Source organism: Capra hircus, chromosome 29 (assembly GCF_001704415.2).
Source record: "Capra hircus breed San Clemente chromosome 29, ASM170441v1, whole genome shotgun sequence".
NCBI lineage: Eukaryota > Metazoa > Chordata > Mammalia > Artiodactyla > Bovidae > Capra > Capra hircus.
The window spans coordinates 33,853,342-33,870,874 of NC_030836.1; the positions used below are offsets into that span (position 1 = coordinate 33,853,342).

General features: G+C 46.9%; 1 protein-coding gene across 5 annotated transcripts in view; it reads right to left on the reverse strand.

Moving 5' to 3' along the window:
- NTM (neurotrimin) overlaps nt 1-17,533 on the reverse strand; it is a 959,643-nt gene that overhangs the window by 13,499 nt on the left and 928,611 nt on the right. For all 5 annotated transcript variants that reach the window (XM_013975868.2, XM_018043575.1, XM_018043572.1 and 2 more), the window contains 3 exons: nt 10,911-11,045; nt 8,941-9,061; nt 2,230-2,381 (listed from right to left, as the gene is read on the reverse strand). In XM_013975868.2, coding sequence (XP_013831322.1) covers nt 2,230-2,381; nt 8,941-9,061; nt 10,911-11,045 — 408 coding nt within the window. The remainder of the gene's footprint in view (nt 1-2,229; nt 2,382-8,940; nt 9,062-10,910; nt 11,046-17,533) is intronic.

Sequence of the window (17,533 nt, forward strand, 5' to 3'; positions counted from 1 at the left end):
TGATAGTGGGCGTTGATACAGAGTTTAGGGGAGGGGCTGTGTGGACCAGCTGCAGTGTGAGCCAAGGGGGTGGAAATGTAGGCGTGGCACGTTAATGGGATTTCGTAGCTCCTTGGAACTAGGTGTCACCCAGGTGGTGATGCTGTGATGGGCTTCTCAGAAATGCTCTCTTAAACGAGGCTAAAAACCTGGTTGCTGTTTGATTAAATTTGGAAATGTTCCAAACTCTTTCTCCCTCTTAGAGATTTAGCATGCAAGGGCTGTGAGCCCTCTTGTGTTAAAGAACATCCCCGCACGGACACAATTCATCTTTGTTTGATCTAGTCTTTCTAAACTTGCTTGAATCCATACTATCACTTTTCCAGACATGCTTTTAGTGAGTCCCCTGGACTCCAGAAAGCTGGCGACTGTAGGGCCGTCCCACGTGACACACAGACTGCCGGGGATGCGGGCAGAGGTCTTAATTGCCAAACGCGCGTCTGTGGAAAGGAGCAGATTTACGGTGCATGCTTCACTGCATTGCTTGTCACAAACGCCGGTATTTCACTCTTAAAGTTTGCTTTTTCTCTCTCTTCTCATCTTAGATGGCTTCAGGGGGCGAGGCCAGGGAATTAGACTGCAGTGATAAAGTCAGTTGCAAAACCATTTCATGCATCTGATTTGGAGGAGCAAAGGGGTCAAAGGAGGAGGGAGACTGTTTACAGGGAAGAGGAAGGCTGTGGGTGGAGGGCGGGGAGAGCCTTGGATCTGGGAGGCAAAGGGAGGCAGGGCTGCCCCTTCCTAATCATGGTCCTTCTGTTCATGCAGACCGACACCTGCCAAAAAGCCAAAAGGCTGACAAACGTGAGCGGCCCTGATGACTGTCCCTGGGTGGGAGGCGTCAGACACATCAATCAGTCTAATCACAGCTCTGCCCATTCCGGTCTGCCAGTTCTGGGATCAAGGGCAGCCTGCCGCCTCCCAGCCCTGGAGGATAAAGCTGGGCTTTATTTTATGTGCTGGGTAAAAGGGGGGATGGAATGCAATTTGGAAATCTGGATGGAGCAGGGGAAGAGCACAGGTGGGCTGTCTGGACAACCTGATCGGGGTCTGTGGTGCCACGGAGGAGATGTGGCAGAGTGGGCAGGGGTGAGCGGTGCTTTATGGAGCTCTGGGATTATCTGAGAGTTCTCAGAATAAAGGGGTTTAGGCTCCTGCCAATGATCTGCTAGTTCCCTTACCCAGGTGGGAGGGAAACACTCAAGAGTGCTTGTTAACATGGGAGACCAGGGAACAAATTTGAAGGATTCCAAGCTAAGGTACTTGCTGGGGCCTGGAGGGGTGTGCCTCCCACCCCCGACCACCCCCACCCCCACAAAGCAACCAGAAATGAGTCCCATGGGCTGCGTGGTCAGTCTGCATCTTCCTGGGGAGGGAGCCCGTCAGAGACTCAGGATGGCTCTCGGGCATCCAGGCTCAGGTCTGTGTGACTGTTCTCCCTGAAGAAGCTTGAGACCTGGGGATCTCAGTCTGTTTACTTGCCTCCTTCCCTTGTTTCTGGCACCCTTGTAGTTGCCAGGTGTGCAATGAAGACAGCGCAACTTGCCTTGCCCAGATTAGTCTTTCAATAGAGAGTGACTGAATGAATTGATGCGTGAATGATTATGCGACTTCTGTCGAGATGGTGGCTCGGTTGGACAGATAATGTCTTAACGCAGCCAGACAACACCCTGGGACACAAATGCAGAACCAGGGACACACCCACTGGCTATGTGAATTCTCCCTCGGACACTAACATTACTCAGGCTCCCAAGGCCCAGGAGCCTACTTTTATCAATACAATGCAGCTTCTCTTATATCCCGAGGACTAGAAAAAGTTTCAGAAATGGTAACATTTCACACTCATCCACGGAAGAAGTATGGAAATAGTGTGTGTTCCTCTCTGGGTTCTTGACTAGATCCGATAGCAATCCCCACGGTCAGTTAAGGAGATACTGCGGGGGAAAGTTCAATGTCATTTCAGTATCTCCCAAACCCTTTCCTGCAGAGTCAGGACTTCTAGCACAGGATGAAACCCAGTGTTTCTTTTCACACGTGTGCTGTTTCTCTCTCACCCTCTCCCTCCTCATCCCTGTCCTTCTCACCCACCCCCGCCTGACTACTCCTGACTCTCTTCCTTGCCCCCCCTTTCCCTGCTCCCTCCCCACCCCCACCGTGCTCCTTGCTGTCCAGCTTGGGGCTCCGTCTCACCGAAAAGTGTGATGCTGGCATTGGTGTGGCCCAGCTTGTTGGAGGCCACACACGTGTAGTTCCCATAGTCGTGTTCAGAGACGTTGAAGAAGATGAGTTTTGAGAGGAAAGGTCTGTTTTCCACTTTGACCCCCTTCTTTCCTTCAACCAGCCTGAGACAAGAGACAGACCGAAAAGAGAGGGAAAAGGGGATGGTTATATGTATTTTTCCTCACGAGGAAGAAGAAAAACTCTGGAATTAGTGATCTTCCCTCTTCCCCCTTTCTGGCATCACTATAATCCCATTTTTTTGTTTGTTTGTTTGTTTTATACTCAACCACACAAGTTCGCCACCATGGCGCATGTAATTACATTTCTCTGTTTTATGTGTGTGCCCAGAGACATGCCTGGCACAGAGCAGATCTTCATCTCTCGATCAGTTATTGAAGTTCTCTGAAGGCGAGTGCCTTCAACAAATACAATGCGCCAGCTGTGTGCCATTCAGTCCCACAGGATCCGAGCAGTAGGTGCTGGAAAATTGATGTTATTGATGAAGATGATGATGATGGCAACCATGAAAATGAAGAACCTAGTCTGCAAACAGGAGAAAAACCTGACGGGTTTGAAAGAGCAAAGTTTTTCATGCACCTGGTAGTAATAACTGTCCCTTAAGAACTTGAAACATTCTACAGATAGTAATTTATCCTTAGACCTGATCAGGGTAAAAGAATCAGGGACTGTTTTCACACTAGGGGACCCTGATGGGCCTGGGTGTCCACTGCATTTGAGCATCTCATCCTGGGAGGGATTACAGAAGCCCGAGTGTGTGGTCTCAGGCGGCCAGGACCACCTCCCTGGCTGTCTTACCCCATCACGGAGGCCAATGTGCCTTAAGGGCTCAGACCAGTGGCTGGGGGCCACTGATAAAAGCCAGGGAGAGAGGTGGGGAGGGCAGCCAGACACACTTGTTACAAGTGTGGACTCTTACGGGACAGACAGAGAGGGAAAGGAATAACTGCTTCAGTGGTGGGTGGGGCCACGTTCTCCTTCTTTGGAGGCTGTTAGGAGGAATTCCTATTGAACCTGCATGTCTGCATGGAAATCATGAGACCAGCGCTTGTCTTTGTAAAAACCGCTGGGATGTCCTATTTCGGAGAACAGGCTTTAAGCCAAACAGTTAGTTCCCCTGAAATAATTTGTCTTCCTTGCCTGGAAGCTGTCTATGCTACAGGAAAGATAACCACCAGTGGGGACAACATTGTTCTAAATGGAGGATCTCAGGGATTGTTCCCCAAAGCTCAGCTGCCTGTGTAGGGCCTGGCTGGAGCAGGACACGTGACAGGACAATATGTCAAGGTGGACACATGTTGGAATGGGTTCGCAGGGCAGAAATTGAGGCAAATGGTTGGTACTGGAGTCATCAAACTGAGAAAGACAATATTTCGGGCAGAAATAGAAAGTAAAGCTCAGCAGGACAATGATGAGAAAATGCTTTGTAAACCATAAAATGTTATTCAAAATAATATATTTCCGTGGAGTGAGACATTGCAAACTCCTTCCTGTTCCTGGGCCACGGGACAGTTTTGGCAGCGACATCAGCTGCTGTATCATTATCTGAAGGTGTCCTCTCTGCAGGATGAACGGACGGTTCTCTCCATCGCCAAGACTTGTGACCGCTGGGATGAGAAGACCAGGATTCGGGCCTCTGTCCCAACACAGCATCTGTCTCCAGGGAAGTCAGAGCGGGGCTGTGGGAACTTGTGTTGCTTTCCATCCTGTAGATGTTCATCTGGGGGCTTTTATCTCTCCCACGTGAGGGACAGCGAACCAGCCCGGGTCCACGTACTTTGTTATAATGTGAGCACAGTCCGAAAGGAATGAGGTGTCTGGCTGTGCACCCAGAAGCCACTGTTCTATCTCCGGCTTGTTCTGTTGCTATCCTGCAGGGGATGCTGTCCGTAGGAAGCTCTGCAGCCCACCTGCCAGAGGCTTCTCTGAGTTCCTCAAGCTTATTGATCCCTTTTGCCATTCTGAAGCCATTCCTGTGCTGTGGAGGAAGTCGTCACATCAGGACCAAGCTGTGAATTAGATTTCAGCTCTGCAGTGGGGAGAGAACACTTGCCCAGAAAGCAGGCTTTGCTGACAGCTCTGAAATGTCTTTAGCTAAAAGCAGAGCAGGGTGGCCAGTGGTATTCGGCAGCATTTTGCAGCTTCTGGGGTGACGTTCCGTGTGGTCACACACTTCCCCATGCCACAGAGGACAGATGCCTCCATGCAATGGGAGAATGGAGGTGTCTGAAACTGAGTCAGATATGCTGAGACAGGTGTGCTGAAACTGAGCAGGACCCTGTGGAGCTCTGGTGCACAAAGCCTTTCTGTATCCCCAGTTTTCTAGTTTGTAGGAAATAGGTTTCATTCAGCCTCCTAGACCTTCCCTGAGTTGCAAAGGGCAGGTTCAAACATTTGCTAATTAGGGATGGGAGGGCATGCCAGATGGGGAGAAGCAGTCAAGAAGCAATGGGACAGCCTTGGGACAGGGTCTTGTTTCCCCTTCAAGGCCACTGGGGAGGCTGTTAAGGGATGCGTGCGTGCTAAGCTGCTTCAGTGGTGTCCAACTCTGTGACCCCATGAACTGTAGCCCGCGAGGCTACTCTGGCCATGGGATTCTCCAGGCAAGAACACTGGAGTGGGTTGCTGTGCCCTCCTCTCCCCTTTAAGGGATACACATAATATCTTTGAGTTGTTTAGCAGATGTTGAAACCACCACCAGGTGGGAAAAGTTAACTACAAACTGCCCATAAGCACAAAAGGTTAATGATGCTGATCCCTGATTATCTCACCATCAGCCAATCAGAAGAATGTCCACTAGCTGATCCCACCCTCCTCTCTGAACCATTACTATAAAACTCCCCATTATCCCCTCCAGGTCGGGACACAAAGTTTTCAGGGCATGAACCTACTGTGACTCCCTTTTCCTGGCAAAGCAATAAAGCGATTCTCTTCTTCTTCACCCAAAACTCTGCCTCTGAGACAGAGCCAATTTGGTGTCAGGGTACAGAGGCCAATTTAGTATCACTACCAGGCTTCAGCTTCTTTATGCTTTTCAAGAATTCAAGTCCCTACAGATGAGTGGTCTTTATTAAGGACAGGGTTCCCTTTCCTCTCCCTTTGATCCACGGCACACACGGTGGTGGCAGGCAGTGAGTGACTGGAACGCAGTCAAGAGAGACTTCTACCCTGAAAAACCGCCTGTCTCCATTACAAGGACTCCTGTGACTGGTCTCAGAAATCCACTCATCTCACCAGGGATATCAATTAGGTTAGAGGGGGCCTTCCCCCTAGTGGAGCCATCTTCCCTGGGAGACCTCCCTGGAGGAGTGACCTGCCAGTGGTCCAGGAAGGACAGGCAGCAACGAGAGTTCAGAGGCAGAGATGCCCTTCAACAGCCTGGTGCCCAGAGGACAGACACCTCCATTCAATGGGAGAACATGGGGTGGGGGGTAAATAAGTGCAGAGCAAATAGAAAAACTGAGCGGAATCAACTAAAGGAGAGAAAAGGAGCTGCCTTGAGAAGGACTCAGAGCTGCCTGAGCCCAGGGCTCTGAAAACGCCCTGCCCATGGAGATGCTGTCAGTCTGGCTCTCTCATCCTGGGGGAAGCCCGCAGCCCCCTCCCTGTGACACAGCAGCTCTGCAGAGCTGAGCTCGCCCTGCATATGCCCACCATTGTCCACTTCTGCCTAAGGGCTAATCTTTCCTCCACATCTTTTAAGATTTCGTTTCCTCCACATTTTGCTTGCATTTTCATCCCATCCAGGATTAGAAAAACAGGATGTAGCTGATTAATTTCCTTGAAGATCTGAATCACTGAAAGTTCAGGAATTTACCCTGGAGCTCAACGGATTTCTGTTTTTTTTTTTTTTTCCCCTATGTTTTCTGATATTGGATTTTCATGTCTCAGTTTTCTTCTTCATATAAAAGAAAAGATAAAATGGACAGAGAAAGGAAGCAGGATTTTGAAGAAAGATGCCCACGTTTATTTATTGGGAAAATACTATTGCCTTCTGCTTGATTATGCATTCTTGGGAAAAAGGAGAAAAGCCATTTCTTCTAATCTCTTTCTGAGTCTGCTTTTACTCATTCTGTCTCAGTACATGCATCTACAAAATGGGCTGGATGAATACAGTGCACCCAAGTTGCGGCCGGAATTGGCGCTTTAGAACAAAAAAGTAGTGCTTCTCACGTGGAAGAATTATAATGAGCCACAGTGGAACCTCTGACTCAGTGACCTGGTTGTAAACAAACTTCAGGGGTTAATGCAGAGCCCCTCTAGTCTCTGCATTAACCCCTGAAGTTTACAACCAAGTCACTGAGTCAGAGGTTCCGCTGTGGCTCATTATAATCCTTCCACGTGAGCACTACTAGAGGGGCTCTTGGAGAAGGCAATGGCGACCCACTCCAGTACTCTTGCCTAGAAAATCCCATGGATAGAGGAGCCTGGAAGGTTGCAGTCCATGGGGTCACTGAGAGTCGGGCAAGACTGAGCGACTTCACTTTCACTTTTCACTTTCATGCATTGGAGAAGGAAATGGCAACCCACTCCGGTGTTCTTGCCTGGAGAATCCCAGGGACGGAGGAGCCTGGTGGGCTGCTGTCTCTGGGGTCGCACAGAGTTGGACACGACTGAAGCGACTTAGCAGCAGCACCAGCAGAGGGGCTCTTAGTGCTGACTGGCCTTTTTTTTAAAAAATTAATTAAAAAAATTTTGGCTGCTCTGTGTGGCATGTGGGATCTTAATTCCCAGACTAGGGGTCAACTCTGCATGCCCTGCAATGGAAGCAGAATGCTAACCACTGGACCACCAGGGAAGTCCCTAAATTTATTTTATATTGAAGTATAGTTGATTTACAGTGTCATGTTAACTTCAAGTGTACTGCAAAGTGAGTTAGTTATACATTCACAATATATATGTATACACACACACACACATATATATATATTCTTTTGCAGATTCTCTCCTCTTCTAGGTTATTACCAAATGTTGAATATAGTTCCCTGTACTATTACACAGCAGGTAGGTCCTTCCCTTGTTGATTATCTCTTTTATGTATATTTAACAGTAGCGTGTCGGAGAAGGCAATGGCACCCCACTCCAGTACTCTTGCCTGGACAATCCCATGGATGGAGGAGCCTGGTGGGCTGTAGTCCACAGGGTTGCTAAGAGTTGGACACGACTGAGCGACTTCACTCTCACTTTTCACTTTCATGCATTGGAGAAGGAAATGGCAACCCACTCCGGTGTTCTTGTCTCGAGAATCCCAGGGACGGTGGAGCCTGGTGGGCTGCCATCTATGGGGTCGCACAGAGTCGGACACGACTGAAGTGACTTAGCAGCAGCAGCAGCAGCAGCAGCAATAGTAGTGTGTATCTGTGAATCCCAAACTCCTAATTTATCTCTCTTCCTCCCTTCCCCCTGTGATTACCACGTTTGATTTCTGTCTATGAGTTTGTTTCTACCTTGTAAATAAGTTCACTTGTCGTATTCTAGATTGCATATATAAGTGATGGTATGTGGTATTTGTCTTTTCGTTTCACTTCCCTCACTATGATAATCTCCAGGTCCATCCAAGTTGCTGTAAATGGCATTATTTCATTCTGTTTTATGGCTGGCTAATATTCCACTGTATATACGTACCACATCCTCTTTATCCGTTCATTTGTCAGTGGGCACTTAGGTGGCTTCCACATCTTGGCTACTGTACCTAGTGCTGCCGTGAACACTGGCCTTTTGAGTAAAGAGCCCCCAGCACTGGGGATGTTAAGTCCTGCGGGCAGCAGCTGGGTCGCTCTCAATCTGCGTCTTGGCCTGGAGTTGTTCACCCTCGCTCCTTCCCAAAGTTGCCCTTTCTGTGGCTTTTTCCCTCAGCTTCTCAGGCTCGTCACTCCTTCCCCCTCTTGTACCCCACATACACCTCAGGACCCTGCATTGCCCCCTCCCATTTTCACCAAGTTGGGTTCTGACCGTGGACAGCTCTTGCCCATCAGTTGCTGTTCATCCACCTTAAAATAGCTCTTTGATGGCAGTAATTGCCTGGCTTTTGGAGCTGCTGAACCCTGTGCTAATGTGCCATTTGATAACTCCTCGCAGTGACAAACTTCAATGAGTCACGCAAACATCCGGATGGCAGCTGTGACAAGAGGAGGGGACGGGAGGCCCCTGTCTTTCCTCCTGCTGTGAGAGTGTACGCTCTGCACAAAGGAGCGCCAAGTCGGTCACGGACACGCCCCTGCACCACCACTGAGTGCACCCGGGATGGAACCGGCGTCCTGGGCTGCAGCTAACTCAGCACCGGGAGCACTCCTGACGCCTTAATGCAAACCTGGGAATGTGTTAAAAATAGCTGCGGGCAGAACACATTATTTCCCAGGCCCATAAAAACCTCACAGGCTTGCCAGGGCTCCTGGTGGTCTTTCCTTTGACAGTTCATTTTCCTAAAGAAATAGTTTTCCTTGGGCTCGTTGACTGGCGAGTGATAGTTCCGCGTGGCAGCATTACAAACATAGCTGAAGTTCATTCATGTCAAGAAGAGATTGGTCTGGGTACTGTTTATCCTTCACAGGTAAGAGGCATTTAAGAGAGGACTTTGCAGGAATCCATTTGCGTCTGTGTGGAACCAGGGACCTGAAAGAGCTTCCTTCTTCTTAGGGGAGGGAGAGGGGAAGGGAGTCTTACCTTTTGTCATCCTTGTACCACTGGAATTCTGCTGAGGGAACCGCGGAGGCTTCGCACTGCAGCGTCCCCTTCTGTCCCACAGGCACACCCGTCCCCTTAGCTTCCGAAATGTATGGAGGATCTACAAAGAAAGGACATTCGACAGCATCTCAAATGCCCCCTCGCTTTGTTTTCCAGGCCCCACTCTAACTTCGGTCTCCACAAAGTGCCGGAGAATGAAGCCATCCCGCATCACCAGAGAAAGGCTCGAGCGCACTGCCTCCACTCCCCTCTGGATGCCAGTGGGATGGGCAGGCATCTAGGCCTATTTCCTGTTTAAACTTTTCCACTTTCATAGGAGATAGCCAACTCCATCCACCGTATGCCCCATGGCTTGACAGTACCTTTAATCTAGCCCTATAGATTTTCTGCACACCAGGTTTTTGCCAGAGTATATAAGCTTTCAAGCTATTCAATTCCCATCGAAAACTCAGTTTCAAGAAATAATAGTCCTGGAGAATTGCCTGGGGGATATACAGATCTGTCATTCTTGGAGGTGTTCTACCCTGGACCCTTGAATAAAGCCAGAACAACTTCACTTAAGTACTCGGCCTGCTTTCATGCCAAGTCTCTGGCAAATCACCCTTGTCATGCCGACAGCTACACTGAAATGCACTATGGAAAAGAGCCACAGCCAACCACTGCCCGGCCACTGCAAGCGATGCTTGCTGTGCTCTATTTATAGAGACCTTAAAGTGAAATTATTTTTCAAGTCTCAGCATCAGAGAAAAGCAGTGCTTCTCCCAAGTGACAAATTCACTTTTATCTTATGGACATAAACCTCAAACCAAAAGATGTTTCCTCTCTTTGCTTTAGCACCTCAAAGCCAAATCCTGGACCTGCATCTGACCACCTCAGGCTATAAACATCGTGTGCTGATTTACCCATAGCTTTCTCTTATTTCCCTATATAGGTTTTTCCCTTCTCTTACATCTCCTTACTGTTTAGGTTAATCTTTATTAACTGTAAATTATGTCACTTTAAAAAGAAATTGTGGTAGGGTACAAAAATGGCATGATTGCTTCACCTGTTTCCTTGATTCTTCAAGTGCTTTGTGTTAATTAGGCTCGAATGGTAACACAAACCAACATATTAAAGTAAAGGAGTAAACATCAAACCAAGGTATTCTTCCTCTATGTCCAACCCCACCCCAAGTTTGGAAGGAGAAACTCTTCTTGTCTGCTGGTTTAACTCTTGGGTTCTATTCTGTCCTAAGAACATCTGAAATCAGCACAGCTGGGAAAACTTTCTGAATGTCCTAGAGACCTGAGTCAGGGTACCTAACAAGGAACCTAGAGAGAATGCATGAGGGATTGGGGACATCGAGCAGCATCGATGTCAGAGAGAATTGGATGGTGAAGGGAGAGGAGGAGTCCAGAGAAGTGGCCTCCAGCTTTCTGGGTTCAGTACCTCTATTAGCAAAAAACAGGTATGAGATATACCCTCTCATATTGGATATGTGTATGTTTATCTATTTATAGTTCAATTGTGAATGTATACCATGTCAATCAGCATACATAATTAGAAGAGGATGAGAAAACATAAGTATACCATAAACATAAATTATAATATATCTTCCATACACGTGCTTTTTATTTGTGCTCCCTATTAAGGAGATGACCAGAGAATGAGAAGCTTGGTGACATTATGTGTAAAACTTGGGATTCAGAGACAAGCTTGTATAAATTATGCACTGAATGCCTTGTAGTGATCTTTTAGGACTCAAGTTTTGGATTATATAGAATTACTTTCAGCACCCATTTATTTTCTTTAAGAGTTTAGAACTGTTGCTCTTGAAAGCAGAAAATGGACAGCGAGGCTGCCCCATTTCCCGCCCCGAGTCAAGGCTGGCACTGGGGTCCAGCTCTCTCTGTGGCCAGGAGGGCAGCACCTCCCGAAGGTGCTGAGTGGGGGCGCCTGAGACTACTTACAGTTCACGGTGACCTTGACTCTCCGCACCACGGGGGCCGCCACGTCGTTGGAGGCGCTGCACTCATAGTACCCCGACTGCTCCCGGGTGATGCCCTGGATTTCCAAGTATTCGTCTTCACTCACAAAGCCCACAGCTGCAGGAGTAGGGGTGAGGAAATAGGAGGAAAAACACCAAAGGCACAAACTTAGCAAACCAACCTCAGCTCAGATTCTCAGGATGGACGCCAGCTCCCCCGCCTGCCTCCCTTCTACCTCTTACATCACTAGCTTGTCCTCGGTTCCCCAGCGGACCAGGTACAGTGCTCCCATCCGGACCAAGCACAGAGTCTGGAGAACTGCCGGTCCTCAGTAAGTGATGAATAATGTCAGTGTTCATCCTCCCCGATCCTCACCACGCAGTCAGGCTCTGGGTCTGAGATAGGCACCCCCATCCCACCCCTCTAGGCCATCACAGAGCACACTGGGATGTCTGGAGGAACAAATGATAAACCGATTACATGAAAGCACTTTGAAACCCACTTTGAAAGTGCTATATAGTTATCCTATGATTTTCCTGGAGGTCCAGACTCAAAGGATCAGGGCTATGTTAACACAGTGTGGGGGCCCATTCTGAGGGGGAGGGAAGAGGCACAGTCCTTCCCCCAGGGAATAAAACCTCTCCATAATGCTGCCTGTATCTGTGATGCCGCAAATAAATATGACAATAAAAAGAAACTGATGTCATACAAAGAATTATGTGCGTGGTATGTAAATAAGGAGAAGAGGGCATCAGAGGATGAGATAGCTGGATGGCATCACCGATGCAATGGACATGAACTTGGGCAAACTCCGGGAGTCGGCAACGGACAGGGAGGCCTGGCATGCTGCAGTTCATGGGGTCGCAAAGAGTCGGACACGACTGGGTGCCTGAACAGCAATAACAACGAGTAAACAATGCTTGTATTTGTTCTGTGACGTTGCTAAGAGCACCATTTTTATCACGGTAATAGCAGGAGCGATGACAATGACATAGAAGACAACAGCTCTCGAACACAGAGGGACCACTGCCTGCCCAGAGGGGCCAGCACTCCTGCGTCTTCACAAGGCTGTCACCATCCAGACCTAGTCCAACCTGAGCATCCCCCACATGTCCTTCTGCCCCATGAAACCGGTAGTGTACACGTGCAGGAGCGCCCCTGCCTGTACCACCTGTGGACAGCATCTACCACAGCAGGCAAGCACGTGTTAATAAGCTCACAGGAAGAACCAAGAAGATGCTGGAAGTAGCAAGCAGGGCCCCAAAGTCCAGAATCTGAGAAGACAGTCAACATGAACCCATAGAGACTCATGGTCCCCACCAGTAAGCACAGTGGCCTTAATTGTCTGTCACTGCTCCCTAAGCATCTTTCGGGGAAAGAGCACTAACCTTGAACGGACGAAGGGTGGAGGAAATGAGGAGAAGAGGCTTAAGTGAAGAGCTCGTGCTTCCTTTTACGTCATCGTTGTTTATTTGCACCCACCGTGAGCCTGCACTTGTCAGATCTTCCCCGCTAGATGCTGTAATTACTGTGCAGAGCATTGCGGACACTCGTGTCACACTTAATGTTCCCATTAATTTTAAATGGTGGTCCTTGGTACATATGTGTGGCAATTGGTGTCATATTTTAATTAGGCTTGCCCTACACCATCTGAAATTAATAATAGCTCGAATTACCAGTGTAATTTATAAATTAACAGTGCTGTAGCATTAGGAAATAAATTAGCTCTGGTGAGCTGTTTCTGGATCGAGCTCCAGTGTCAGGACAGTGGCTGGTAGGACCTCAGATCTCCTGGGAGGCTGCGATGACACCATCAAAGCAAGGAAACAAAGCGACACAGAGTTCCCGGGTCCCTTGTTCTCTCCAACCACAGACCACACATCCGGTTTAATTCTACCAATCAAACAGGTTCTTGTGTGACTGCAGTAAGTCTTACAGGAACCAAACTCCGATGAACTTGTTATAGGAACATCCAAATGGAGAAGTTGAGGCAGAGAGGGGGATATTGCCATAGGGTGAAATGCAAGTATGTAAATATTAGGGCAATCATAGTAAAAAAAAAAAATTCTCAAGTTTTTTGTGGGAACATTGCGCTACTGTAGGTGAAATTTACAATATTAATATCAGGCAATTTTAAGTAGGGAAGGAAGCTGGATAGTTTAAGATTTGGGCAAAGTGTTCATTTCCTACTGGTCTATATCTGTATTACCAGAGAAAGAGAATTACGCTAATGTAATCCTGCAAAAACCAAGGAAGCTTAATTTTACTAAACTGTGTTCTGTAGAACAAATGGAGAATTAGAGAAAAAGTACAGTCATTGAATTTGTTACAATATTGTTTCTCTTGCATGTTTTGGTGTTTTGGCCTCGAGGCATGCGGGATCTTAACTCCCTGACCAGTGATTGAACCCACACGCCATGCATTGGACGACTCTGCACCAGAAGGCAAAGTCTTAACCACTGGATTGCCAGCGAAGTCCCTACAGTTCAGTTCAGTTCAGTTCAGCTGCTTAGTCGTGTCTGACGCTTTGTGACCCCATGGACTGTAGCACACCAGGCTTCCCTGTCCATCACCAACTCCTGGAGCCTGCTCAAACTCATGTCCATCGAGCCAGGGATGCCATCCAACCCTCTCATCTTCTGTTGTTCCCCTTCTCTTCCTGCCTTCAATCCCTCTCAGCATCAGGGTGTTTTCCAATGAGTCACTTCTTTGCATCAGGTGGCCAAAGTATTGGAGTTTTGTCTTCAGCATCAGTCCTTCCAATGAATATGCAGGAATGATATCCTTTAGGATGGACTGGTTGGATCTCCTCGCAGTCCAAGGGACTCTCAAGAGTCTTCTCCAACACCACAGTTTGAAATCATCAATTCTTTGATGCTCAGCTTTCTTTATAGTCGAACTCTCACATCCATACATGACTACTGGAAAAAAATATAGCCTTGACTAGACAGACCTTTGTCGGCAAAGTAATATCTCTGCTTTTTAATATGCTGTCCAGGTTGGCCATAGCTTTTCTTCCAAGGAGCAAGTGTCCTTTAATTTCATGGCTGAAGTCACCATCTTCAGTGATTTTGGAGCCCCAGAAAATAAAGTCTGTCACTATTTCCATTGTTTCCCCATCTATTTGCCATGAAGGGACAGGTCTGGATGCCATGATCTTGGTTTTTTGAATGTTGTGTTTTAAACCAGCTTTTCACTCTCCTTTTTCACTTTCATCAAGAGTCTCTTCAATTTCTGCCATAAGGGTGGTGTCATCTGTGTATCTGAGGTTATTGATATTTCTGCCAGCAATCTTGATTCCAGCATGTGCTTCATCCAACTTGGCATTTCGCATGATGTACTCTTCATGTAAGTTAAATAAGCAGGGTGACAATATACAGCCTTGACACACTCCTTTCCCAATTTGGAACCAGTCTGTTGTTCCATGTCCAGTTCTAACTGTTGCTTCCTGACCTACATAAAGATTTCTCAGGAAGCAGGTAAGGTGGTCTGGTATTCCCATCTCTTGAAGAATTGTCCACAGTTTGTTGTGATCCACACAGTCAAAGGCTTTGGCATAAACAATGAAGCAGAAGTCCCTACACTTCCTAATTAAAATGGGTAAGGTATGAGAAAATTAATATGTATAGATCAAAATGCTTTACACATTTTAGCTTTCACTGTCATATTTTTCACCTTTCTCCTCATATACTTTTTCTCAATTAGAAGCAAAAATATCAAAACCAGAGAGAAAGCTAGTATATATATACATATATGGGTTTCCCAGGTGGCTTGGTGGTAAAGAACCAGGACCCAGATTCGATCCCTGGTCCAGAAAGATCCCCTGGAGAAGGAAATGACAAACCCACTCCAGTATTCTTACCTGGAAATCCAATGGACAGAGGAGCCTGACCGGGTACAGTCCATGGGGTCGCAAAGAGTCAGAGCTGACTTACAGACTAAACATACATACATACATGTAGATAACAAATAAAACTCTGAATCACCAGAAATGAGGGAGCCATCAGTACTACTTAAACAAGCAAACAGAAAAGAAAATAAATGAACTGAAATCTGAATTTATAGAGTTAATGATTCAAGGAAAGTTTTCCTTTAATAGCATCTGTGTTCTGGCTATGAAATGATCAGTGCTTTGTCGCTTGAATGGAGACTTTATAAAAATATTGGAAGAAAGAAAAAGAGAAAACAGATCCACAGAGGCAGGACAGAGGCTGACGTCAGTAGAATTGCAGAGAATCATTGTTTGAGTAGAGAATTTTAGTTGCCAGTCATACCTATTGAATCAGGATCTCCTGGGATGAGGAGTTTTAAAAACTCTGTAACATGTATACTCAACTTTGGGAATTAGGGATTCAGGTCAATCCTGTATTTTTCATGTGGGAAACTGAAGCTTAGACGAGTCCAGGATCACACATGTGGACAGCAGCAGCATACTAGGTCACAGGATGGCCCCCACACCTCTTAATCCTGCAGCTACGAGTGTTTTCTAGTGGTGGTTTTATGCCTTGTGCACTGGCTTTATTTTCCCATGTAACTGAAGCTCTTTAACAGCAGGGACCACGTCTTGGGCATTTCTGGCTTTCAAGGCACTCAGGATGTAGTTTACATAATTGGAAGTTTGTCAACCTCTTTTTTCTTTTCATTTATTGCTTCTATGTTATTAATTTTATTTTAACTGGAGAATAATTGTTTTATAATGTTGTGTTGGTTTCTGCTGTACACAACGTGAATCAGCTATGCTGTGCTTCGTCACTCACTCCTGTCCAACTCTTTGTGACCCCATGACCTGTAGATCTCCAGGCTCCTCTGTCCATGGGGATTCTGCAGGCAAGAATACTAGAATGGGTTGCCATACCCTCCTTCAGGGGACCTTCCCAACCCAGGGATCGAACCTGGGTCTCCCACATCACAGGTGATGGATTCTTTACCATGTGAGCCACCAGGGAAGCCCAAGAATACTGGAATGGATAGCCTATCCCTTCAGCAGGGGATCTTCCTGACCCAGGAATCAGCTTTAAGCATGCATATATCCCCTCCCTCTGGAGCCTCCCTCCCACCCTTCTCCCACCCCACCCCTCGAGGTCGTCACCGAGTGCTGTGCTGAGCCCCGTGTGCTGTGCAGCAGCCTGCCACTGGCTATTCATTTTACACATGGTAGTGTGTGTATGGCAACACTACTTTCCCGATTCATCCCGCCCTCCCCTTCCCCCACTGTGTCTATAATCTGTTCTCAACATTTGCGTTTCTATTTCTGTCCTAAAAGTAGGTTCATCTGTCCTCTTTTTCTAGTTTCCATCTATATGCGTTAATATACGATACCTGCTTTTCTCTTTCTGACTTACTTCACTCTGTATGGCAGGCTCTAGGTCCATCCACATCTCTATAAATGACTCAATTTTGCTCCTTTTTATGGCTGAATAATACTCCACAGTATATATGTATCATATCGTCCTTATCCATTCACTCTGTTCCCAAACAGCACCACCTTTTGGCAATTGTTCCTGGCAAAATCATTGTATCCCCTGCCTTTAAAAAATATCATCACCACTAGTGAGTGTTCTAACAATAGCCTTTCTTTAAATATGTGATTTTAAAAGTCTTATCGAGCGTTTAGTATAATTTATATTTAATCCTGTGGCTGATTATTTCCCTGGGGGAGGCATCCTTAATTTAAAAATGGAGATCCATGAGGAAACGTATCTAACAGAATTTGTTTTGCAACCAACTTTTCAGGAACAGAACCATTTCATTAAGTGGACTCTGACAATCCAAGCAGGGAAAGGAAGCAGGTTGGATTTCACTTCCTGAAGCCCCAAAGAGGCTTCGTACTCTTCGGAGGACTTCAGCTCAGAAGTTTATAACCCACAGAAGGATGAATACCGCCCTGCGTAAGGAATACTCCTTTGGAAAAGAAACCCCAAGTTTCTGAGTTCCTAGATTGGGCTTTGAAATCTGTATAACTGAAAATAATAATAGCCACGGCTATCATTTTTATCTCACCCGAGAAACACTTGTCAAGGAGAACAGCTGTAGCTATTGGAGAGAAGAAGGCACAGCTGTCTCCTTGCTTTAATATGAGTTGAAATAAAATATCACTGGACCTCAGAAACTAAGAGCAAAAAAGAGCATAGAATTCTAGAATTCCAAATTTGGAATCATTTAAAAAATTATCTCAAATTCTGTGACTAGTCTGGTCCTAGATTCATCTTCTAGATTTGTCTGAAAGTGAATGTCACTCAATCATGTCCGACTCTTTGTGACTCCATGGACTACACAGTACCTGGAATTCTCCAGGCCAGAATACTGGAGTGGGTAGCCGTTCCCTTCTCAAGGGGACCTTCCCAACCCAGGGATTGATCCCAGGTCTCCTGCATTGCAGGCAGATTCTTTACCAGCTGAGCCACCAGGGAAAGCCCACCTGGAAAGATTCGTCTAGTCCTAAACTAGTCCTCTAGACTCTGGTTCCCTCCTCCCTTCTGATTTGCACCAGGAAGTTCCTGTTCAATGCCAACTGGGCTTTGGGGAGAGCTCTTTACAGGACAGGCAAGAGGGTGTCCCTCCAAGGTGTCTTGATTTTGAGCTGAGCAGCACTGGAAGTTTTGTGC